Here is a 25,271-nt window from a genome sequence, read left to right as displayed (position 1 = left end):
GTGGAGGTGATTTATCTGTGGCACTCACAGAGTCCCATTGCAGTGGCACACACAGTCAGATGCACACACACACACACACACACACACACACACACACACACACACACACACACACAAACCAAGCACCTACACGTGCACAGACATACCAAATACACACGCACGCACACAGGTACGGCTGCAGCTGTGATATATTTTAATTACATTTTTAGTCAGAAGTAATTAAGGTTTTATATCTAGAGGGACAGCTCAATACCCATCCCCCCAACACACACACAAGTATATTTTCACAGACACCCACACATTCACTGACACACATACAGAAAACACATCTATTATCATGTCTTTGTTCCTCCATTTCTGTGAGATTTGTCTTTTTCTGTTAACTGCCTTTCTCTCTGTACGCTAAAGTTTGGTTTTGTTTTACTTGCAAGAAAAAAGTACAAGTTTGAAGGCGTACAGCACATCATTACATTAGTTCATAGCCAAAAAGTTCATGTTAAGTGGTGCTGCAAAAGTGTCTCACAAAGGCTGGCTATCATTTGAACATTGTCAGTACGCTTTCCAGTACCATACTTGCATTTTAGTACAGATACCTGCACAATTTCTTTTGATACCTTTGCTGAGTAAAAACTGTTCTTTCTTTTGCAAAATAAGCAAGGTCTTCTGAAATACATCAGTTTTTAATACAGCTGTAACATCTGACCAAGGATTGGATTAAAAGAGCAGTAAATGAATTGAAATGAACAAAATTATGATTTATTTATGCAGTATCAGATAACAACTTAAGTAAACAAGACTAAAAATGTGACCAAACATTTGTTGCCAGTTTCTAGTACTTGGCGCTCAATACCCTGTATTGTAGCCAAAATTTGTTTGGTACATATTTTATCGTATTATGAGTTATAGCCTCTAACTGCAGCTGGGTAACAGAATTCACAATCCAGTATCAAAAGTGACAACCCCCCGCATGACGGGGGTTTTGACTAAGATATGTAGTATTGAAGGAACCGTGGTGAGAAGGAAGAGACTGTGCAAAAGGATGAGAAGGTGATTTGTGCAGAAACAGATAGGCTTTGCACTGTAAGCTGAGTTGAAGAGCAGATTTGGAAGCTGTAAGACAGTGTTGTGTTGTCGTAGAGCGCTGACAGGGGTGGTGAGCAGAAAGTGTGCTGAGGAATGAGGAAAAAGAAATGTGTCTGAGTGTGTGTGTGTGTGTGTGTGTGTGTGTATTTATGTATGTGTTTCTGTGTGTAAATGGGTGTGCATGCATGTGTTTGAGAGTGTGTATGTATGGCACAGATGGAAAGACTTCTCAGGGATTACTGTGTAACTGGAAGAGGAGAGAGGTGGTAATTGCGTTTTAATTACAGTGTTGATGGTTTTGTGCTCTGCCAGATGGAAGGTTCTTTACAGATATAAGCACAAAATAAATCAGCCCTCTGGAAAATAAATCAGCCCTTAGGTGACTAGTTACCTGCCGAACTGAGTCCCTAACCTTGTCTCGAGTCACAGGTGATGATGATTAGTTTAGGCTAGTTGATGTCCAACCTAGACCCCTCACACACACTCTGTGCCCCTCTAGCTTTCCTGTAATGATGGATATCCATAGTCTTACGTCTGCCGCCAGTCCTACAGTAGTTCACATTTCACTTTTAATACATGTTAGCAGACATACCAAGTGTTCATTGGACAAATGTAAGAGACCGAGAGAGTATATATTTCATATGATCTGAATCGTTGTTTTTAATATCTGCTTCTCTGTCATAAAATTAATCTTATCAGCAGTTACACTTTTTTGTCTCTGCTGTAGTAGTAGCTTGACAGTGCTCCTCTTGTCTGAGGCTTGTTTTATTATTTCCTTGAAAGTTTCTGGGGGCTCCATGTTTATACTTAATAATAGTGGCAAGACATTTTGCTCCCACTAGCACACTAGAATGGATGAGCTCCCACAGCGGCTTTATGAGAGTGACCTTTGGCAGCTTGCTCATTGAGATCAGTGTGCCAGTCCTGAACTCGAGCTCTCACCTTCCCAGCTTAATGAACCAAATATGGCTGCAATATTATAGCTAGAGTCAGCAATTTTAGAAGTCATTCTTACTGTCAGGGTCATTTGTTTTTATAATTTTGACTTCTCATCATAAAGTTCCACTGATACTGCATTTTAATTATAGTGTAATGAGCAGGCATGTGATAAACTGTTAAAGATGACTTGCATTATGGCCATCTACAACAGAGCAGTAATCTAGTGAAAAAGATGCCTCTGCTTTTATGTTTTACCTGAAAAAGATATTACTAGGGCAGAATGTAAATGATTTCAAGGAATGCTGCGTGTTATTTTTATATGAAATCCAAACCTATGTGGTGATTGCCAAAATATGTAAAATACATTAAAAAACGACTTAAGGATACTACTTTGAGGTCAGGTGAAAAGGGAGCAGACAATTTCAGTCAAATTTGGTTCTCCTGATCAAGGTGAGTCCCCCAGCTGTTTCATGACAACATGACCCCGGCAGGGCTACGAATCTGACACAACCAACAGTCCTGTGGCTTTTTGACCCGTGGCTGTTCCCCAATCTCTCTCTCTTTCTCCTTCACTCTGTTTCCCTGTGCCCCCGTCTCTCTCTCTCTCTCTCTCTCTCTCCCTCCCTCTCTCTCTCTCTCTCTCTCTCTCTCTTTTGCTTCTTTGCTCTTTACAAACTGTCTGAGGGAGATAAGGCAGGCCTGATAAGCTGACTTCCGTCAAAATGCTCCCCCATCTGTGCAGACCTGTATCTCAGAGGAGAAAATGTTTTCATATATCATATGCTCACATACCTGCTCCTGGCATGATAGCAACCTAATGGGTTTACGGTACTGGAAAGACAACGCCTGCTGTCTTTACCTTTCAGACTAATATCAAGAATTGCAATAAGGGCTTGAAAGTACGAACGGGGGATGGTTGGATGGAGAGACACTAAGGTGGTTTTGTCAGCCTGTTCAGCAGTGGTGGCCATTTCTTTTTTCCTCATTTGGCTCAAAAAGGTCATTTCCATCTTAATACCAGAGTTAATCAGAATTTTGCAACCATTAACTTACACATTAAACCTGCAACTACTTTTAACCTTTCAATTAACATCGCTCAGAAGCATCTCCATTGGTGGTTGGCTTGACTGTTTGTACATGAAATGTGTATGCATGCAGGTAGCGGTAAGTTGGCAGCCTTAATGGTGTTGGTGCATGGGTCATTTTAATAAATTTACCAATTATAGCAGGATTCATTTTTTTCCAGCCCATAGCCAAAATCATTGCTGTTGTGATATTTTTTTGGGCACATTTCAGTTCTGCGTTTCACTCAGTGTACAAAACCATCTGGGGTAATTTGCTGAGAAATTACCTGTGTTGCTTGTAATATAAGCGAAGCAGCACAATTTACAAAACACAATGACATCTTTGACAAAATGTTCCCAGATTTAAATTTACTGACTGTACAGTTTTTAAGCAAAGCAATAAAATCCAGACCGGGACAGAATTATTGTGATGTGATTGTAATGTTCAGCCATTTATTCTTCACCGTTATCACACACCATTAGTTAAACCAATGTGACTGTGGCGGAATTATGTTCAGACACAATAAATAAACAGAGGAAGATATGTAACTTCGCATCCAAAACATTTTTTACAGGAGCACTTTATTTATTATCAATGTGAGCACAAATGTAAGGACTTTTCTGAAAGGCATACATATTAACCTTACCAATAACCATGACACTTGCAGTAATATTGTAAGACTGTAAGATGTAACAACGATAAAATAGATATTTTTGTTTGTTGCACTTTGTTGCACATAAATCAAAAGTCTTGCTTCTATATTTCTGTCATGTGACAGGGAGTGTGTATTTAGTGGGATTAGAGCTGCTGGTCTATTCGTGTGGTGTCTGCTAACACACGTAGCTCAGTCTAATCTGCTTACTATTGACTGGAAGTCCAATAATCCATTCATGGAAGAGAGAAAACATTACATGGTACAGCTGCAGCATGGGGTGAACTAACTAGTAGCTTAGCTTTCCAGTGGGAGGCAATACTAACTGTCTGTGGAAGCAGCTGGGTCAGATCAAGTTGACGATTAGACAAACAGTGAATCAGTGACTAATGTTGAGATTAAGCAAAAGAAGAACAATAAAATGAGGAGAAGGAGCATTTGTCACTGCTAACTTACTAATGCTCACTCACAGCTTTTGACAGCTGTTCTTATGTCATTTTCTGCGGCTGGTTTAGCCTGTGAGGTAAGCAAGTTTACAGGGAACAGTCAGTACTAAATTTACATTTTATTTAACACTGAAAGACAATTTGCTGGTGAAAAAAGTTGTAACACAGAATGGGGTGTCTTGATATAGGAAAATAATAGATGAGCCAGAGACAGAGATTTCGAAGATGAAATAAAAGCAATCTTCACGGAGTACATTGTTTTCCTGTATCAAAAGACTTCGGATGACATTATCGCTGTTAACCCACTTACCTAAGATACAAAAGGGAAGCTGTATTTAATCAACTCAAGACAAATAACTGAGGCAATCAAAAAGATTTATTGGATACTGTGCCTGCTCATTCTAGCTCATGTGTTGTACTTAAAGCAGACACAAGTAAAAGGCTTGATGCTAGCTCGCTAAGTTAGCTAAATTATTAGCTTCTGCAGCCCTGCTTCAAATGATGATGTAATAAAAAGGGGTTGGGTTGAAATGAGGAAAACAAACACTCATCAGACAAGGCTGAGAAGATGAACATGTTTAATTAATATTCTTTAGTTGCATAGATGTGAATACCTATATCACTCCTTAGAAAGTTTTTTGATGTTTTTTTATTTGTCTTTAACTTTGTACTTTATGTTGTTTCTTTTTTGTTAAAAACACACACAAAGTAAAGTGACCGAAAATCTGTATGTAAATAAAAAGAGAATACAATGATGTGCAAATCATGTAAACCTATATTTAATTGGAAATAGAACAAAGACAACATATCAAATGTTGAAATGCTGACATTTTTTTTGTTTTATAAAAAATAGATGCTTAATTTTAATTTAATGCTAGCAATATGTTTCAAAAAAGTTGGGACAGGGGCAAAAAACTGGAAAAGTTGTGTATGCTAAAAAAAAAACACCTGGTTGAATATATCACAACTAATTAGGTTAATTGGCAACAGGTCAATAAGATGATGGGGTATAAAGAGAGTCTCTGTGCAGTGAAGATGGGGAGAGGTTCACCACTCTGTGAAAGACTGTGTGGGCAAGCAGTGCAACAGTTTAAGAATAATGTTCCTCAATGTAAAATTGCAAAGAATTTGGGAATTTCAGCATCTACGGTTCTTAATATCATTAAGAGAATCTGGAGAAATCTCTTTATGCAAGGGACAAGGCTTAAAACCAATATTGGATGGCCATGATCTTCGGGTCCTCAGGCAGCACTGCATTAAAAACAGACACAATTCTATTGTGGAAATCACTGCGTGGGCTCAGGAACACATCCGAAAACCATTGTCTGGTAACACAGTTCTTCACTTCATCCACAAATGCAGGTTGAAACTACCATGCAAAGAAGAAACCATATCCAAACATGATCCAGACACGTTGCCAAGTTCTCTGGGCCCAAGCTCATTTAGGATGTATCTGAGGTGAAATGGAAAACTGTCCTGTGGTCTAACCAATCAAAATTTCAAATTATTTTTGGAAATCATGGAAGCTGGGTCCTCTGGGCTACAGATGAGAGGGAGCATCCAGCTTGTTATCAGCGCACAGTTCAAAAGCCAGCATCCATGACGGTATGGGGGTGCATTAGTGCCCATGGCTTGGGTAGCTTGCACATCTGGGAAGGCACCATTAATGCTGAACAATATATGCAGGTTTTGGAGCAACATATGCTGCCATTCAGACAACATCTTTTTCAGAGAAGGCTTTGCATATTTCAGCAAGACAACGCCAAACCACATTCTGTGCATATTACAACAGCATGGCTCCATAGTAGAAGAGTTCGGACGCTAAACTGGCCTGTCTGCCGTCCAGACCTCTCGCCCACTGAAAACATTTGGTGCATCATGAAGCGAAAAATACGACAAAGGAGACTCCGAACAGTTGAGCAGTTGCAATCTTATATCAGGCAAGAATGGGACAACATTTCACTTTCAAAACTCCAGCAACTGATCTCCTCAGCTCTCCAAGAAGAGGCGATTCGACACGGTGGTAAACATGCCCCTGTCCCAACAACGTGTTGCTGGCATCTAATTCAAATTGAGCATATATTTTTCATAAAACAATAAAAAGTTGTCTTTGTTCTATTTTCAATTAAATATAGGTTTACATGATTTGCAAATCATCACATTCTGTTTTTATTTACATTTTACACAGTGTCCCAACTTTTTTGGAAACAGGGTTGTACATTAAAGTGCCGTTAAGGACCCTTTTCAGAGAATAATCAAATTTTACTTCCAGTTAAAGTAACAGTAAACATCCCTACCATTAAAAATACTGCAGTTCCTTTCTTGCCCAGTCACTGACAAACAGCTTGTGTTGGTTTGAGATGTGATTGAGATGTGATTGCCATTCCATGGCCCATTCAGTATTATTTTGAAATTATACATATCTGTCTAATAGTTTCATAAAACTTGAATCAGAAGAATATAATCATCAGTGGGATATTGCATGTGACCAGAGGGCAAACAATTTAAAAACCTGATTTTTTTTATGGTCTATTGTGGACTGATTATCTACCATGAATCTGATGAGGAAGAAATAGCATGGCATGTGTGTCCTGCAGTCAATGAAGCAGTACATTTCTCTACCTGCTATGTTTTGGCCTGCTTTTGCGCAGTACAGTGAGTTGGCTACATATAAAGCAATATGGTCTGGTAGGAGATTGGAGACAGGGCAGTGTTCATTATGAGTAAAATGGCTCCTTGCAGACATTTTAGTGCTTAAAATTCTACAAAATGATAGCCTCTTGTTTGCACGTACTCTTTCCCTGTTCCTCTCTTGCGTTCTTTTTGTTACTTTCTATCTTATACTATATACACATCCTTTTGTGTGCACACACACAAAACACACTTGCATCCCTTGCCTCTGATGTGCCAGCGGTTGTTGATAATGAGATTCCTACAGGATGGGAAACTCCAGGGAGACTGACTGACGGCCCACTTTAAACACTGCAGTCTCCCTCTCCCATTTCTGTCCTCTGAGACACAGAGGATGAAAGGAAAATGGGAAGGAGAGTAAAAACATACACTCACACATAAAAAAAGTGAAGAAATGTGTGGGGCCTTGTGGTTTTTGTTGAAAAACATCAGGGTGAGCAGGTGCTGGGTGTTCTAGAAACCACTGATTTGTTTGAGAAAATCATTGATAAAGAATACCCCTTGAAGGTTACAAGATGCAAACTGTGTACTAGGAGTTTATTATATGTATTTGAGTGTCTGCGCCTGTATTGTTATGAGCACATGGAATGTATGCATTTATTTGGCCATTTATTTTATTTCCTATGCATATCTCTGTTCACATGTGTTCACATCTGTTTCAATATGTCTGATCTGTTGTGTCTGTGATGGGGCCCCAGTGAGAAAGAGGATAATTACATGCCTTTTGCTGTCATGTCAGGTTGTCTTCTCATACTTATGCACATGCTTCCTGAGGGCTCAGAGGCCCTGTAACATATACAGTATATTTCTATACACAGGTTTGATGAAGTACCTGGTGCCACAGAGGACAAACAGAACTCATTTCCTGTCACTGTCTTTGGACCTCTTCTCTATTCTCATTTCCTCCCATTGCTCAGAATACAATAATGCCACTTGGTGTATCCAGAGAGGCATGTTGTTGCTTAATGTATTTTTGCTCACGGGCTCTTTTCAGTGGGTGGCACAACTCCAGCCTTCAACACTGCAAAAGTCTGTGACAGCAGAATGTACAGATTGTTTGGAGCTGTCACTAAATTGTATGATATGTACTGTAAGTAGGTGTAGAATGTGCATTGTCTGGACGAGGACCAATATGCATATAAACAGAAAATGTATGTCATGTCAGCTCAGTTTGTTTTTGTGTTTTATCTTTAAATAGGCATTGTATGACTCTTAATCCAGTGGAGGAATAGATGTACAACTATATTAAGGCTTTGAAGACATATAGTATGCATACATTTTGTGATTGCTGGATTGCAAGATTTTTTTATTTTCAAATTGAGTTTTGCATGTTTTCCTTCCAGTGGTCATAAAGTCTACAAAACAAAGACAGAGAAAGTCAAACAAAGAAAGTCAAGTCTGTATTTCGTTTGAGATGTCCTTTTATTTTTCGCAAAATTACAGTGCACATCTGCGTAAAATCCAAATTTTTTGCCATGTCACTTTTGGAGAACTATTATTCTTGCTAGCTAGGTATTCTCCAATGAGAATGGTGACATAATTAATGTAGTTGCCAAACATACATACTATTCAAAGTATAGAAGAGTTGTTAAACTTTGTTGTTGGCAGATGCCAAAGTTTTCTGTCAGTTCAGGCCTCATAAGATAAGGGAGTTATGGTAATATGTGATGATTGGCTGATAGGTGTTTTCCTCAGTTTTAAGTCATATTCCCTATGCGAAGTGTGCAGTCTGAAGTAATAATCCTGTCTAAATGGAAAACATGGCTTGGTCATAATCCAGCTGCCTCTCTGTTCCCTGAGTGTCTTCGTTAAACAATCTACCATGGTAATGAAGTGCTAATCTGCTCAGCTCTTTATACAAAGCATCTGCATGTCTCCTAGAAGCAGAACAGGTACACAACGGAGTGCTCCTTTCTCTGTTGCCTGTTGCATTTGAAGAGGAAAGCCACTCAAATGCACAGAGCAGTTATAAAAGCAGCTGTAACCACAAATCAAGGAGATCTTTGACGGCCATAGAGTTTGATTTAGAAACTAACCACTGCTTGACATTTGTACATAGTGTATGCTCAGTTACAGAAATACCTGTTCCCTAGCCCATGTCTAGTGTAGTCATATTTTAGGCCAATGTCAGCCTGTAAACCCTGATAGCATTCCCTGCTTTTTAATAGAACATTCTATCTATCAGCTTTTTTTTCCAATCGTGCTCCCGAAGCAACACATACATTTTATATTAGGCTGGTGTTCACCGTAATCTGTGGCATTAACCGTCAAACTATATTAATCCATTTGCACTTTCCCCTGTTGATTAGAGCGCATGTGAAATGTGACAGTGGTTGGCTGGTATAGGGCAGCAGTTGCCTGAGGTGGCAGCAAGAGCGTGAGGTTTCATACCCAGCCACGTCCACATTCAGATCATGATTTATTACCCCCTTACCACACACACTCACAAACACACTCACACCACACCTTTAGCAACAAAGATACTGACACAAGCTAAACGCGCACACACAAACACACAATGTGGCATTTAGGTGAACACACAGAAACACCAAAGGCTGGAATAGAATATGACACCAGTGAATGTGCAATGCATGAATCCATATGCTCAAATGTGAGCCGCCACATGTGGGCATTTGTGTGAGCACTAGAATTAATCACAGACTAAATATGTGTCTCCATGTGTGAATGATTTTCAGTTTAGAATATGAAGTTAACTTGCCAAGCACCCTAAACTTCCATTTGAGGAACAGCAGTACAGTAGACTTTATGACAGTAGAGGTCCTTAGCAGATTCAAATATTTTGCTGATGAGGAAAACAAACAGAATAGAAAAAAGTTATTAAATTCTGACACTCCATGAAGAAGCTTGTCTAATTTTTCACAACTTCATGTCTGCGCACAGCATGTGTGCATTAGAGTCTTGTGTCTGTGTATCTGTTGGCACCAGTGTGAGTGTCTACGTGCATGTGTGTGCATGTGCGTGTCTGTGTAAGCATTAAGTGTTCATGAGTGTGCCAGTGTCACTGTGCACAGTTTAATATCCTAGCAGAAAAATAGAACATGGCTGATAAGAGAGCAGAGAGAACGGCGGAGGGAGATCAGAAATCCCATACAGTGGAGAGCACTAGTCCATTGCAAGTGTGGCAGAGGTCACAGTCAATTTCAAAAGGAGCAGGTCTTGTATATTAGAGTCTGGAGAGATGGGAGACCCTCCTGCTCTCTATCATAATGGGCCCGTGCAAGTGCAGGGCCAGATGTGATCAACATGGACCTTGTGGAAATCCCTACTCAACTGAACTGTCTTATTGAGGGGTTGCCAGAACAATAGCAGCAGAACATACAGACCAAGGCCTGGGGTTTTTAATCACTATTTACAAACCCACAGGAATCCCTTTCATAAGCTTATGAAAGGGATTCCTGTGGGTTTGTATGCTAATAGAAGAACTGGATTTATCTAAACTTCAACATTACATTGGATGTGTTTAATAACATACAGCTGTACTATATAGCAAACATAGAGCTATAATTCTGTCAGCTTGTCAAACCAGCAAAGCAGTGTAAACACAGAACTGTACGCCTGAGCATGTCCTGTCATTTCTGCCCAACACAGAGATTGAAAATGTAGGTGTGGAGTTATTTCGGTATACCCTGGTCATATTCAATACAATGAAGAAATATATCTCCCAACACACATCTATAACTCTTTCATGTGCTTTTAATAGATTTTGGATAACAGTGGCTAAAGGAGGATAAGCTATCGTAGTTTGTGGCTACACAGGCCATACTTGCTAAAGTCTGATAGAGTCACTGTCTTTGTGGAGATTTCTTGATAATGATGGATAACAACAATATTGAATAAATAACAAATAAATAACAATATTTATTCAAGTTACCTACATTATTTCTGACTTATGGTAATAATGGCAATCTACTGGTAAGTCAGGTCTGACAGTGATAAAGTTAACAATCTCTGACACCCCCCTAAATTAGAAGGTTGACAGCTGTCCACTCTAACTGGTTGGACTTGTGTTAATATTACTGACAAGATAAGCTACTTCACAGCCCTAAATCAGAGTGATCCATTCTGGGCAACAGAATAGCAAAGTGAGATAGCAAAGGTAATTTAAGGTGACTGGCAGTTCGAGCATTTCCAAGGCTTGGGTAAACATAACATGCTTCTGTTAAACCATAATTTAAATTGTGTGTAGTTAGTTAGTTTTGTGTATTGGTAATAATAAAAGTGGTTTACAGAAGAAAAGGTCAAATGCGTTAAGTAAAGTTTGCCCACGCTGCAGCACTAAGTTTGAGGTTGACTGGCATGAATACATTGACCACATCATTTTAATCAAGTTGGTATCTTGGATGTGTTTTTTTTTCTATTTGTTTTTTTGGTCACTCATTGCAAGTTTTTTTTTTTTTTTTAAATGCTACAGTGGCTTGTGCTGCTGGCTAGCATCCTGTCTACGGCCACAGCTACTGGCAGAGTAATTCAGTATTCAGAGCAATCTGAAACTCTGAGCTGTCCAACAAAACTTGATTTGAATCTCAGAAACAAAGTAATGTTAAATTTACTACAATGCTCTTGTGCTCCTGTGTTGAGGTATATTGAATTTATCATTAAAGAACGTTTTCATAGGTATTTCATGTAATGTTACCTGGATGTAGCTCCAGTTCTGAGTGTGTGCTCTGCCCTTTAAAAACAGTCAAGTTAAAGCTTGACTCATTGCTGTGCAGCTTTTCGAGCACGAGTTTGACAACAGTTGGAGACAGTTGGTTACAAGCAGGAATTTCCTTTGGGCAGGTTTATTGCAGTCTGACAGATAATCTTGTGGGTGATGCATTAGTCTTGGTGCCCCAAATGTACATCAGACAAGCTCCAGCATATCCACCTATATCCACCTAGTTATTTGCTTTTGTAAATTATTACATGTGGCTAGTGGAGCTTATACTTCTTTGGGTTGTCTTTGTGAATTGGTAAGGCTTTTGAAACATGCATTATGAGTCTCTCATGCTATTGGTTGTCATGTGAATGAAAATGTAATTGCTAATGTTTGTATGTTGGGGCTAAATTGGTTTGGCAGCAAATCTCTCTTAAGTTGTGGTTGTTGTTTTTGAGAGGCTTGCTACTGTCTTACCAAATATTCAGGAGTTTTAAGTAGAAGAAATGTTTTGATATTTGCTGATGTCAAGCTTAGCAACCCACTGGATTTACACAGTTACTGACTGGGCTCATTACTAGCATTCTTAGATTCGTAACTCACATGTCTTGCCTAGCAACCCACAAGACTTATAATTGACTTGGCAGTAAGCGCTGGGTTACTAAGCTTGGCATGTGAATTTAATAGCATACTTTTGATACCACACTGCTGACCTATCAGTACATCAGTTCTGATTTGAAAGAGAAATACCCCAAAACATCTGTTATAACTTCAGAATTATCCAATGCATCATTTCTCTCCTCTCCTCTCCTCCACTTGTTTCTTGGTTAAACCACCACATGTCCACCTGTCTAAGTTCAGCCTCCCTTTGTGCCCTCAAAGCCATTTTTCCCTGTACACCTTACCCACAGTAAACAGGCTCTGGAGAGTTGCCTCTGAAGCTGAGTGGCTACATGACACTTGTGGGAGCAGGTGTTTGACATTGTGATGACCGCAAACCTAAATCCAAAGTCACCATAGCCCACAGTAGTGACAGTGCTATCTAGTTGTCAGTCAGTGCTGTGGTGCAGGCAGGCTAGCAGTCAGTGGTAATTGATGTGAGTAGAGTTGACATCCTGAGCAGAGCGCTTCAGGTTGGTCTCCGACTGGGACCGAGCAGCCCATCATTGCCAGTTATTAAGCAGCTTGCGCTCTGCTGCACTCACTCAGAGGGGAACAGCCTGTCTCTGGATGTTTACATATGAATGTGTGTATGTGAGGGGGTGGGACTGTGTGGGCTGGTTTGCATGTACTGTGTGTGTGTGTGTGTGTGTGTGTGTGTGTGTGTGTGTGTGTGTGTGTGTGTGTGTGTGTGTTAACAGGAGAGGAGGGAGCCAGAGCACCCGGCCGGAATAGGTTCTTGGAGCAAAAATAACTGAGCCAACAAGTTCAGGCCAGAACATGGGGCAGTCAGCTGTGCTTAGGTTAACTCTTAAGTCAAAGCAAAATTTGTTTTTATGTCTACAGCAGTCAATAGTTTGTAACTGCTATGTTTCTGCCTTTTATCGTTTTATCTACTTGACTGACAGTTAGTCCTGTTCTAGTTGTATATTCACTCAGTGTTTACAGGAGGAAGCTTCTCCAAACTTAAGGCTTGATTGGCTCCCTCTACAGTTTATGTCTCTGCTTTTCTGGCTGGCTTGCTGGCCAGTTGGCCCACTTGTTAGCTGACTTGATATTGTTGGCTTCTGTGCTATACGCTGCTCTGTTAATGTCCTGATAAAGCTATCTGTGTTCTGCAATGTGCTGGGACATCTGCCCTCTACTGAGCCTTTGTTGCTGCTGCTGTTGCTGGTACTGCACTTTAACTGCTTTTATTTTACAGTTTGTAAAACTGCTGCATTCGCTCAGAGGAAAACAGTCTGTCTCTGGTTCTTTGCATATGTGCTGGTTTGGGACCTGCTGTGCACCAGTATGAGACTTATTGTAGTCCTTAGAAAGTTTTTCTTTCTGTGGTGTTTCAGGATTCACTTTATATAAAGTTTAGTTTCAGTTTAGATTTTTGTTTGATTCACCACTTATCCATCCATCCATCCATTAGCCATACCACTTATCGTAATAGGGTTGCAGTGGGCCTGCAGCCAATCCAGGGTGAGGGCTCATTTTGGAAGAAAAGTAACAATAAACTTCACAGTGTATTTTCAACTGATTCCACAAGGAATTAGCACTGCTGCCTTTCTCTCTCTTGACCACTGCACCTTTATTAAAGAACAGATCTACAGTTTGTTGACTGTCTACTTTTCTCAAAATCGAGCTAAGTCTGGTACTTTTCTTCTGTGGCATCTTTCAACATTTGAGCATAGTTTCATTTTTGTGTTTTCATTAAGAACAGCTTACAGATGACACTGATCACCCTATGGTGACTTGCACAATAGTCTCACACACTGCTCTCTGGTTTGTGACCACTTACTTAGTTGCTTGTATCTATGGGACACTCCTACAAGAAACATTAGTTCAGGAAAACTATTGTATGTCCTACAGTTAAGTCGCCTATGCTATTGTACTATCTTGCAGACCAATTTTCTCTTTTTTGTCAGGGAATTCAGTTATTATTTAAACCTAATATAAAAAGAAATAAAGATTAAAAACAATGTAATTATTTTAATTGCATTCTAGCCCATTGCACTGTCAGCTTGTGTGATTTCTCCTCAAAAGTTGAGTTATTTTCATGTTGTTCTTTGAAACTGAGCAAAGAAAAAAAAAAGGTTATTAAAGGTAATGTTTAATTTTCCCATTTGTTTGAACAGCAGCACAAACCATAGCTTTTGTTCAAGACTGCCAAAAGTCAGCCAGCTGTTAGATCTTAAAGCTACAGTATGTAACTTTTTTATTTTTTATTTTTTTTACAGTATGTAATGTTTTTAGTTGAAATATGTTCCATGACATACCTAAATGTGAAGAGGCGCTGTCAAAGGCGCCTGTGACCCAGACTCATTGAACAGCCTGGCAGCAGTGCAGTTTCTGAGGTAACTTCACTCTTCTAACCACTCACAGAGGCCAAAAGCAGGGGTGGGAGCTTAGTCAGTCAATACTTTAGCTCTCACTCCAAGTCTTAAAGCTGGAATTAGCTGCTGTGGAGTGGTTTGCCCTCATGTTAGTGATAGCTTGACTTCCAAAACTTGCTTATTGCAGCTTTAAGTTATTTGAATGAATGTCCACCAATGTTAGATTTATTTTTAGATATTTTTTCTTTTCTTCTCTACATGTTTTTTGTTTATTTGATGTTGTTTTGCTTTAATTAGTATGTTTTTAATGACTGGTTGAACTGAAGGGGAGGACTTTGTATCAGCCCTCTGGCCTTCCTTCCTCTCCTGCACAATTTATATACCTTTTTTACTGTGTAATGTCTTACAGTAACTTCTGTGCAAATGAGGTTCAGAATTAAATGAAATAGAAAAAAATGGTATGTTAAATATTGGGACAAATATTAGTTAAATATTAGTTTGAGAATTTAAAACAACAAAGCAGACTGGCAGAAGAAATGTATCGTGTGTGTAGTTTGATAAGTTAGTTTTGCCTTTGTGTTAATGATTTACATAGGAAGGGGCAGAGTTGGAAGTTGACAGCTGCAAGAGTGTGGGAAAAATATTTTTGCCTCACCTTCCTAAAGCATGTTTTCATGTTTACATACTGTCTGTGATTTGTGCTTCTGTTAGGCCTGTATCACACTGAACCACAGAGAACTGTCTATGGTTCTGAAACTTCAGTCTCTCGCTCTCTGTCATTGCTTAATAACAAGGGCTTTCCCGGGTTGCTCTCCATACCCAGGCAGATCACAATCCATGAATATTAACACAGGCTTTGCCATACAGTAGGGAAGCCCAGGAATCCTTCATGAATATTGATGAAGGGTCCCTCATGAGCCTCCGAAATCTCCACATTGGTTTGGTGCCCTATAATCAGAACCCCCTCCTGTGTCAGTGGGCTACCTGAACCTTGCATAACAAGGGCCTATTCATGAGGTTTATGACAGCAGGTGGAATAGCCACTTATTGCATACTGTTTCTGTAGGTGCTTTTAATATTCAGGGCTAGTCCTGGCATGATTGTGCCCTTTGAACTGTCGAAGGTGCTGAAATGGAGGCCCCATCTTGTCTACTGCGGGAATGGTGGGCAACCCCTGATGAATATTGTGATGGTCTGCCCCATTGTAAATCACAGCACACTCCGTGAATATTAATGCTGGCAGGCACCTCCATTAGCTTGAGGAAATATTCATGGCTGTTCCAGTGTTCTGAGCCACACCAAAGAGTCATTGAGTAATATGATCTGCTGCTAACACCTGTCCACATGGTTCCTCTATTTATGTAGTGAGATTATAGTATAACCCTTTGCTGTGTAGCCTAACTCTATATTAAATAAGCAGTAGGAATATGTAATCAGTTTCATAATAGTTGAAGTTATATAGAACAAAAACATTACAACTTTAAAGGGCAAGTGTACACACATATACACACACCTGCACATCACATTTACAGAAACTTTGCATCTTGTGCTGACAGATCCAGTTTCTCATCTGGGCCTGGTGGAGGGTGAAGAGCCTCTCTCTCTCTCTCTCTCTCTCTCTCTCTCTCCCTCTCTCTCTCTCTCTGTCTCTCTCTCTCTCTCTCTCTCTCTCTCTCTCTCTGTCTCTATCTCTTTCTGTCTCTATCTCTCTCTCAGAGAGACACAGGCTGCTTTGGTCTGGGTCTTGGCTGTGGGTCCCAGACGCTGCTCCAAATCCTGTCAGTCAGTCTCTGCTGTCCTCCATGGTTGAGAGAGGCAGGACAGCAGAGCAGATTTCTCTGTGTTTTTCTACACTGGTGAAGGCAGCGCCTGCCAACACACATCAGCACAGCGGCACCTGAAGGCAGTTGACTCCCTTTTCATTACTGCAAGCCGAACAGCTTGTTGTGGGAAAGATATGTTTTGTGTGTATGTGTGTTTGCACAATTGGAGAACAGGCTGTTATCAAAGTAGACAAATTCAGATAGATGATCTATGGTTTTGCAAAAATGTTTTATAAAGCAGTAAGACGTTGTATATTCTGACAATATACAGAGGTGTAGTCATGCTGTCATAAAAGTATTATATAAAAAAGGCAATAAGCTTTTATATCACACGTTAAATCACTATTTATCCTATACAGATGAACTGAAACGGATCCAGAACAGAATCGTAAATTAAACGTCTGTTGTCATGTTCTCATAAGATGATAAACACATGAAGAGTAATGAATGGTTATTGTTTCTGTATCAGCTGGGAAGTTACTGGCATATTGCTGAATTTTTTGAACACAAACAGTCAGGGTTTCTCCTCATGTCTAATCATTATCCTTCCCCACAGGAGGTATGGAGAAAGCATTCAAAATTCTCAGTGATGCATTCCTCTCTATTTCTGGCTGTCGATACCTTTCGTTTTGCAGACTTTTTATCTCATGGCTTTCTATCTCTTTCTCTCTCTCACGTCCTCCTTTGGTGCTGTGAGTAGCCCAACACTCTAAGGAAATCAACTTTTCTGTCAGAGTTTAGATAAATATAAAAACTATAAGGCCACCCAACAAAAGGAGAGACAAAATGAGAGACTGCTTTTAGTGGTACCTCCATAGTCTTTTTTTTCTCACTCTTACTCTCTCTCTCTCTCTCTCTCTCTCTCTCTCTCTCTCTCTATCGCTTTTCTCCACACTGTCCTTTCGATCCATAATTGGAAATTTCCTCAGCTTAGCCCTGTCGGAGTGAGGGACAATGCGGCATCCATGTTCTGTGGAGCATGGTCAAGAGAAATAGAGCATTGTCTCATATAGGCTAGGCAAGCATGTTCGAGGGACTTATCTAAATTGAATATCTGTCTTGTTTTTTAGGCTTATAATGAGAGTGACACAGTGAGCACAGGGGTCTTTCACACCACTGACAGCCCTCCTCTCTTTGAAAAGTTGACAGATAACATGGAATAGGATACATGAAAGCACATGCGCTGTGGGAATATTTCCACCCAACAGTGTATTATTATGGAAAACAATGTTCACACCCAATTACAGGAGAAGAATATCTGTTCAGGCTACTTTATTGAGAGTGGGTTTTTGTATAATGGGCTTGGGCAATCCAGGTGGATATAGGTGTGTTCAAAATATTACATCCATCTTTGGTTGGTGACCCTTTGTGTAAATGTTGAAATTCTGTTGGGCTGTCTTGACTTTGCTTTTATGACAGAACTGCATACGTCTACATTTTTGCTGTTATTCACATCAACCTTTCTTTCCCCTTTCTCCCAGATATAAAGCAGTTATATTTTTTTTCTTCAATTTTAACTTAATGTCTTCCCCAGTAATGGCTTGTTGTTAGTTGTGGTGATTTCTATGGCTATGCATCCCTCTTAGTCCCCATACCTCACCAAAGACACAATGACACTGCAGTACTAATAGCACTTTTTCTTGATATTGTTTTGGCTGGCGGCTTCATCCTCCAGCCAGTAGATAGCACAGCTAAGATCATTATTAAATTGGCTCGTTCCTTTAACCTTGGCTTCTGATAATGTCGTCTTTTAGAGGAAATTAAAGTTGGTTGTGAAAGCAATTGAGATATGAGAAGAATGGCCCCGGCTAGCAGGTAGAGCTGTTACTGTATCTATTTTTTTTTTTTTTTTTTTTTTTTTGTCACTGTGATAAAACGCTTTGTGGTCATTTGTTTTCTTTGTCCATATCATATCACAGCATCACCCAGGATAGAGAAAGTTTCTTATGAAATATTATTCCATCTCAAAGTATGCCTCATGGGCAAGCTTACTGCCCTCCCATTCTTTGGGGGAAAAGGGGACGTTTGAGCTGCAATGAAAATATCGATGTAAAGAAAACATGTCAGTCCAGAACAAGAGCCTGTGTATAATGAGCAGGCAGATGGTCTTAAGGAGAATACTAAGCAATGGTGATGACAGACAGGCTGACAGGCTGGCACAGACCCTGCCACTCAGGAGACCAGGGGAGAGGCCAGGGCAGTTTCTATCACTGTCAATGCCCTCGCTCTCTCTTTGCATCTGTCTTTCTCTCTCTCCATGTTCTTGTCTCTTTCTCTTTCACATCTTTCTCTCACACTAAAATTCCCTCTTGTTGTTGTTTTGTTTCAAGACTTTGAAGGAAAAAAAATGTTGTAAACAGAGCCAGTGTTTGATATCTGATGTAGTTGAGATAACTAACTCGGATCCCACCCTAATATCATCCCATATTAAATACAAATCTGTGCAGCATGGACACCTGGATGGATTCCACAAGCATGGCCTGAGTTAATTACTTTCCTTCCTCTGTGAGTTCAAAATATTTAGGACATTGTTTTTATTTATGTTTCGCCTAGCCACCACTCTGTTCATCTTCCCCCTCACCAAAATGAGAACTAGTGGAAGATAAATGCACAAAGTACGTTCACATGACTTCTTGTTAATGAGGTTGTTAATTAACACTAGCTGGAGTAGAGAAGGTGAGAAGCTCTGGCTAGGAATAGATGTGCGAGGTCTTGCAAGTTTCTCGATCTCTTTTGCAGTGCAACAGTGCACTCTGATGTGCCAGCTTGCTGTGGATGTTATTTGTTTTAATTTGACCAGATGGTGGAAACTAAAATGGTTGATTTGTTTGAGGAGGATTTTTAACAGCAGAGCCAACTTAAAAACAAGATGAGCATGTTACACAGCTACACTCACAGTCAGAGTCAAACCAAAATAAAGTAAACCCAACCCCTTGTTCTGCTGCAGTTTTTACTGCTCAAGGTCATCTATCTGTGTGTCAGTGTGGTGGCAGGAGAATAGGAGACCGCAAGCCCTTATATCTCTGATGGTAGACTAATATGATGGAGCAGAGCCATGCAGAGTGAAGCAGAGCAGAGCTATATTTAGGACACTTTGGTTCCGGTGACCATGGCTCTTAGATCCACTACAGCCCCTCAGAGCATTCACTTTTGTTCAACCTCCGGTGGTACAAGCGCTCACTGTTACCCCTCAGGGAGGTATTAAACTGATGGATACTGCATCTCAATGAGAAACAGACACTCCTACATTTATTTCATGAAACACAGTAGCTGATTCTGTATACTCATGTATACCTTTCTGTTGTGGTGGCCTGGCTTGGCCTGTTTTGTCTTGCTGTCTATCATTAATTATATATTTTCTGTTTATTCCAGAGCCCTGTTGAATAATTCTGCCCATTTAACCTTTTTTATTTATTCCCACCCTTTTCACTTGAAGAGGTGAATTTCCTCTTGCTTGGCTGTTTTTATGTATAGAATTTTCTATGTGGGGTCTGATGTCTTTTTGACATTAGGTGATAATGTCTGGCAGGTGAATATATGCAGATATGTCTTTATGCATGTATTCTCCTATAGGTTTGTCCTTGTCTTTACTTCCTCCTGAATTCTAGTGTCTGCCAACCAGGCCGTCTGTGAAGGTCATCAGTGGAATTGGAAAGTGCACTTTGCAGAGTCAAACAGATGCAGGGTACAGATAGCACATTGTTTATCTAATCTTGTATCGAAGTACAAACAAAGTCCTCTCACAATCAGATGAGAGCTCGGAAGCTTTTTACACCGTCAAGGACTTGATGTATCTTCCCTGGAAGTTGTTTATGCGGTTGGATTTTGGCAATTGCAGAAAGTGGTCATGGTGCGGTAGTAGCTTACTGTCTCAAAAGTCTCCTCTCTTCTCTCCTCTCCTCTCCTCTCCTCTCCTCTCCTCTCTGCTCCGCTTCACCTCAGCTCCCTCTGATTTCCCCCTTGTTAAGCAAATGAGTGCTCCAGAAATTGACTGCGATTTCCCCTGCTTGCTGAGGCCCCTGAGTGATTGTGTGCTAGGCCAGAGCTAGAGCCGAGGCCCAGGCGCTCTGTGGGCTGAATAATGATGGCAGCACATTGACTGAGGTCTTAAATTAAGGGTACTTATCTTAATTGAACATCTGAAATAATGTTTTATTTACAACAAAGGGAAGGTGCTGGAGAAATGAAGTGGTCTGCTCTGCTGACTGCCTCTCTCGCTCTCTCTACCACTGTGGTTGGTTAAGCTCCAGTTGCTGCAGTATACATTTCTGATGAGCTGCTCGCGGCTTTGATCTGGCACTTAGGAGTGTGAAGGTCATTGTATCATTATGACTGAAAATGTCGTGCCCTCTCATTACCCCTCATAGGTTTGCTTCCATTTTTTGTTTCTTTTTGGTATGATATTTTCACTGCACAAATGTTATTCTTATTATCCAATCATATTTTTTATTCAGAGTCACAATCTTTAATCCTATTTTAGTTAATGTGAAAAACACAAATGGATATGTGACTATGGATCAGCAGGCCAGTGGCTGGTGTTTGTGTTTTGCATGTAGTGTCAATGTACAATTTGCTTTTAGTTAAACAGTCCATGTTCTCTGCCTGTGATTAATATATAAATGGGTCCACGGTAGCTTGTAACCCTAACACATGATTAGCTCAGACCCTCACAACAGGAGTCCAAAGGGAGAAGTGTGTGTTTGCTTTAAACCAGAAAGTACAGTAGCTCTCAGAGACTTGATTATAACGATGAGGTTTTTCCCACAGCATTAATCAGTTTTATTGTTACAGCAATTGCCGTGATTGGCTCACCATCAGAGTGATTATGCTAATTTCAGCCAACCAAATGTCACGTCCAGCCTCCAGGCACACCTTTGCCACTCTCCCAAAGGCAATGTGGTTGCTGTGATTGAGATAGCTGATATTTGACTGAGCACTGGCATACCTTCTTCTGATCACTTCAGTGATTACATGAAATTACTAGTTCTGAGGAAGAATGGCTGAAGATAGCGTTTAGCCAGCAGGAATGAAAGAGAGGCAGGCTGGGAGAATTGATTGAGATTTTCAGCAATTATCCTTCATTCTTTGTGCAAAACATAGACCATATGGGATTTCTCTGTCATGTCTCTCTCTATGTATGGTGGTGCATTTGAACAAAACTATTGATAACTTATGTAATAGCAATTTCACAGTGACATTAATGGTGTGTATGAAATGACACAGAAGCCTATTTAACTTGTAGACCTTTTGAGATTCTTTGTAAAAAACAGAACTGAGTGCTTGAAAGACTGCAACATGACAGCACAGGGCACTGTTAAAAGATCCTAGAAGGACTGTGATACCGTGGTAGGCGCTGTGGTGGGGGTGACCACTGCCACCTATGTCTTCTCCAAAGACAAATGCAAATGAATCCAAATAAGCGATTATAATGTAGATTCTGGAAGATCATGAACTTGTTTTACTTGTGGGTACAATGACTGTGTATCCTGTGTGTGTTTGTGTGTATATATGGCTGAGTGTACATTTACAGTATATGCTTTAGTTTATGTATTTATTTACTGTAAATCATGTATTCACTATAAAATGCCAATTTTGCGGATGTAATTTGTACATAGTTGTGTGTTTAAATGTGTGTGTGTGCTTGTAAGTGTGTGAGGGTGTGTTTGTGTGAGTGTATGGCTCCCCTCCAGTCATGTGTGCCATCTGCTACCTCTGCAGGTGGCGCCACCCAGGGCTGATGTTGTTGATGCATCATCACACCCTGCTCCATCACCTGTCCCACGCTATTACCACACAACACACTGACTAATGAACCTATTGGATACACCTTCTCTTGTGAGTTCCTCTGTGTATGTGGGTGAGGTTGTGTGTGTGTGTAAATGTCCAAGTATATGAATGTGTGCAGTAGGCAGGATGTTTGAAGGGCTCATTTATCATTACCTTGTCATTATTTATTGTTCACACCAACCACAGGTCATGACCTCTAAATGTCATAAGTGTTGCTTTATCGACAGTCCGCTTCTCTCCATTGTCTGTCTTTGTCTACATCAAACAGAACAATTAGAACTGCTTCTAGCCAATGTTCCCTTTTATCTTCAGAATTATGTGAAGGCTAATCCTCCACAGGGAGTGATCATATATAATGGATGGTTTCCCTGTCACTATCATTTAGCCTTGGGAGCCCAAGTCCCAATCTGACTTGAAGATCAATGGTGGAATATGTCTGTGTGCTGTCAGTCAAAACGGTGGCCTTCCTGGCCTGGCTGTACTCTGGCTTCGCAACTAGCTGCTTATCTGACCACTTGGCCATTAGGGAGTTGTTAAAGAGTTGAACCACCCAGGGACCCCTGAGAGCTCCTCCTCCCAAAATATGGTCTTACTCCTTCTTCTGTCTCTCCTCATACTTTATGTCTGCTCTGCCTTCATTTCTCCAGGCTATTCTGTCCACCAAATCCCACTCTCTTCCTGTTTTATGTCCTGTTCTCTACTTTGTTCTTCTTCTTCTTTACCTCTTCTTCCTCCCATATCCTCTCCTCTCCTCTCCTCTCCTCTCCAAATTGAAATGATCCCTTCACACATTCAGAAAGCTCAGACAAAGCCTTGCTCAAGGGCAAATTGACAGCAGTTGCCAGAGCAGGGTGGTCTTAATTTCCTCTCTCAGCCAGCTCTTCCCAGCCAGTCACAGTGTTTGAACCAGTGACCTTCCAGTATCACGTCCTTAGTCGTGTATGTGCATGTCATTAAAAGCAATTCTGAAAAAAAAAACTCTGAGGGGCAGTTTTGGCTTCAGTAAGATTTAAATTCCAACCTCAGGGCCATTCAGCAGACACTCAGTGCTCCAGAGTGCTTAACACCAGAAATTTAGTTTCAAACCACTTCTCCTAATTAACCTCAAATAAGTCCAGTGTTAATGTTGCAGAAATGCTTACTTTTTTGGTTGCGTGGGTTTAGGAGGTTTGTGTGTGTGTGTGTGTGTGTGTGTGTGTGTGTGTGTGTGTGTGTGTGTGTGTGTGTGTGTGGGCTGCACGTGCCACTAGAGAAGAAAAGACTCTGTCAGGCTTAAATGCAGTTCGGAGTTTGAGACATTCTCTCTCCTTGTACTGCTCTTTCTCTTTCTCTGTATCTGTCCTTTTTGCGTTCCCTATCCTTTCATAATCTCTCCTTCCATGCCAGTCTCCCCTCTCTCTTACCTCTCTCACTGACAAATTGTAGGATCTGTTTGTCTCCAAACAGCCTAAGTTGTGACTCTCTGACTCCAGGTGAATATCCCTTCAGTCTTTTGTCAGCTTAGACTTCAGAGCTCTCTTTTTGAGCCTTCTCAGCTAATGAACTAGCAAGTATGTACTTACACGGGTACTCAAACATACATTCACACACAAATGGCAGTGCTTCACTGCCCTCTCTGGTTGAAATATTCAAGCCAGTTTCATGTCTGACCACACCCAGCATCATTGCTGGGTGCTCTTTTACACCTGTAACCACACCCAACAGTGAGGCCACATGACACATACATTATATTACTTTTAATTCATAATATAGTGTTATTTTATATTGTTGTATTGTCAATGGAATTTTTCTGTTTCAACACTACATCAATAATAAAGAAGTACATTTCTGTATGTTTTATCTTCACTTTGAATACTTAATACGACCTTATGGAAAATTTACAATCTCACAAAAGTGAAACTGAGTCCATGTATAAAGCCCGCACACATTATTTTCAAGGTTTTATGTAAAAAGATGAGTTCAATTTGTTCAATTTGAATATTTATTAATTAGGGAAATTTGTAAGGGAAGAAAAATCAATAATATAACGATACAGATGAAAGTGATATGAAGATATAATTTGCGGTCATTTGTGCCATTTATTGTTTTTGTTATTACTTTGTGGGGCTCAGCAGCTCATTTGCATTTTCTCCTCATTTTTTACTTTTTTTCATTTAGTTAGTGGAGGCATATTCTATGCTGTCATAAGAGCTCTTGTTTAGTGTAAATTGCAGTGAATGGTGTCTTCCTGCAGCAGGAAATGCAACTTTTGGATTTGTGGGGGCATAATGTCAGGCTATTATACATCATATTAATAAATTATACATCATATATATATATATATATATATATATATATATATATATATATATATATATATATATATATATATATATATATATATTTAAATTGCAGTGACATTTGTGGAGTAGCTTAAGTTCAATTACAAAGTGGGGGACAAAGTGGTATTACTGCTTTCCAAAATACCCAGAAATATTTTGTGGCTAGTGGCATCACATTTAAAGCAAGGCTGTGCCTGTTGTAAAGGCTCTAGTGTACCATCAATAGCCTTTCAGTACACTTTGTGGACTGCCTGTGCCTCAGTCCTGCGGCAACTTTTACTTGATCTTGGCTTACAATACTCTTTTAATATCCTGAAATCTAATTATTTGTGCAGACCCAAGCACATTGGGCTGATTGAGTGAACACACAACCCGAAGCTTGTCACAAACAACTACAGTTAATATAAAAATATCAAGAACAAGGCAGAGGGTATAAAGATACAGATAAAGGACATACAGTGTTGTTTTTCTCCTTGTTTATTTATTTGTTTTACATTCCATCCATCTACCTGCTGTGCTCCCAGCCACTTTACATAATTTTGATTTCTACGGTCCAAATAGACTACTATGATAAATTTGTCAGGACTTTTGTTTGTCTTTGATAGGCAGCTTATGACTGTGAAAAAAACGTTTTATTGTTTTATTGTCCTTTCTCCTCAGTTTTTCCCCTGTTCCCATACTGCGGCCTTTTAATTCAGTAGGCTACTACTGTAAAGCATAGTCATTCCACCTACTTTATGCCTGCGTGTGCTGCCTTCAGCACTTTCCAGCCTGGGACATTCCTGGCAGCCTTGATGCTGGACCACTGCCTCACATCATCAGG

General features: G+C 40.1%; 1 protein-coding gene across 2 annotated transcripts in view; it reads left to right on the top strand.

Annotated features, from left to right (window-relative positions):
- The window catches only part of agbl4 (AGBL carboxypeptidase 4), a 270,269-nt gene that overhangs the window by 46,676 nt on the left and 198,322 nt on the right, over positions 1–25,271 (top strand). The window contains exon 2 of one of the 2 annotated variants that reach the window (XM_071487763.1): positions 22,059–22,175. The exons of the other annotated variant lie outside the window; for it this stretch is intronic. Coding sequence (XP_071343864.1) covers positions 22,149–22,175 — 27 coding nt within the window. The 5' untranslated portion in view covers positions 22,059–22,148. The remainder of the gene's footprint in view (positions 1–22,058; positions 22,176–25,271) is intronic. 2 annotated transcript variants of the gene reach the window in all.

The sequence above is a fragment of the Trachinotus anak genome, unplaced genomic scaffold, assembly GCF_046630095.1.
Source record: "Trachinotus anak isolate AG129_WGS33_773 ecotype Australia unplaced genomic scaffold, CSIRO_AGI_Tana_v1 ptg000010l, whole genome shotgun sequence".
Classification (NCBI taxonomy): domain Eukaryota; kingdom Metazoa; phylum Chordata; class Actinopteri; order Carangiformes; family Carangidae; genus Trachinotus; species Trachinotus anak.
The sequence above is the reverse complement of the archived record's forward strand: the minus strand, read 5'-3'. Positions and strand labels throughout refer to the sequence as shown.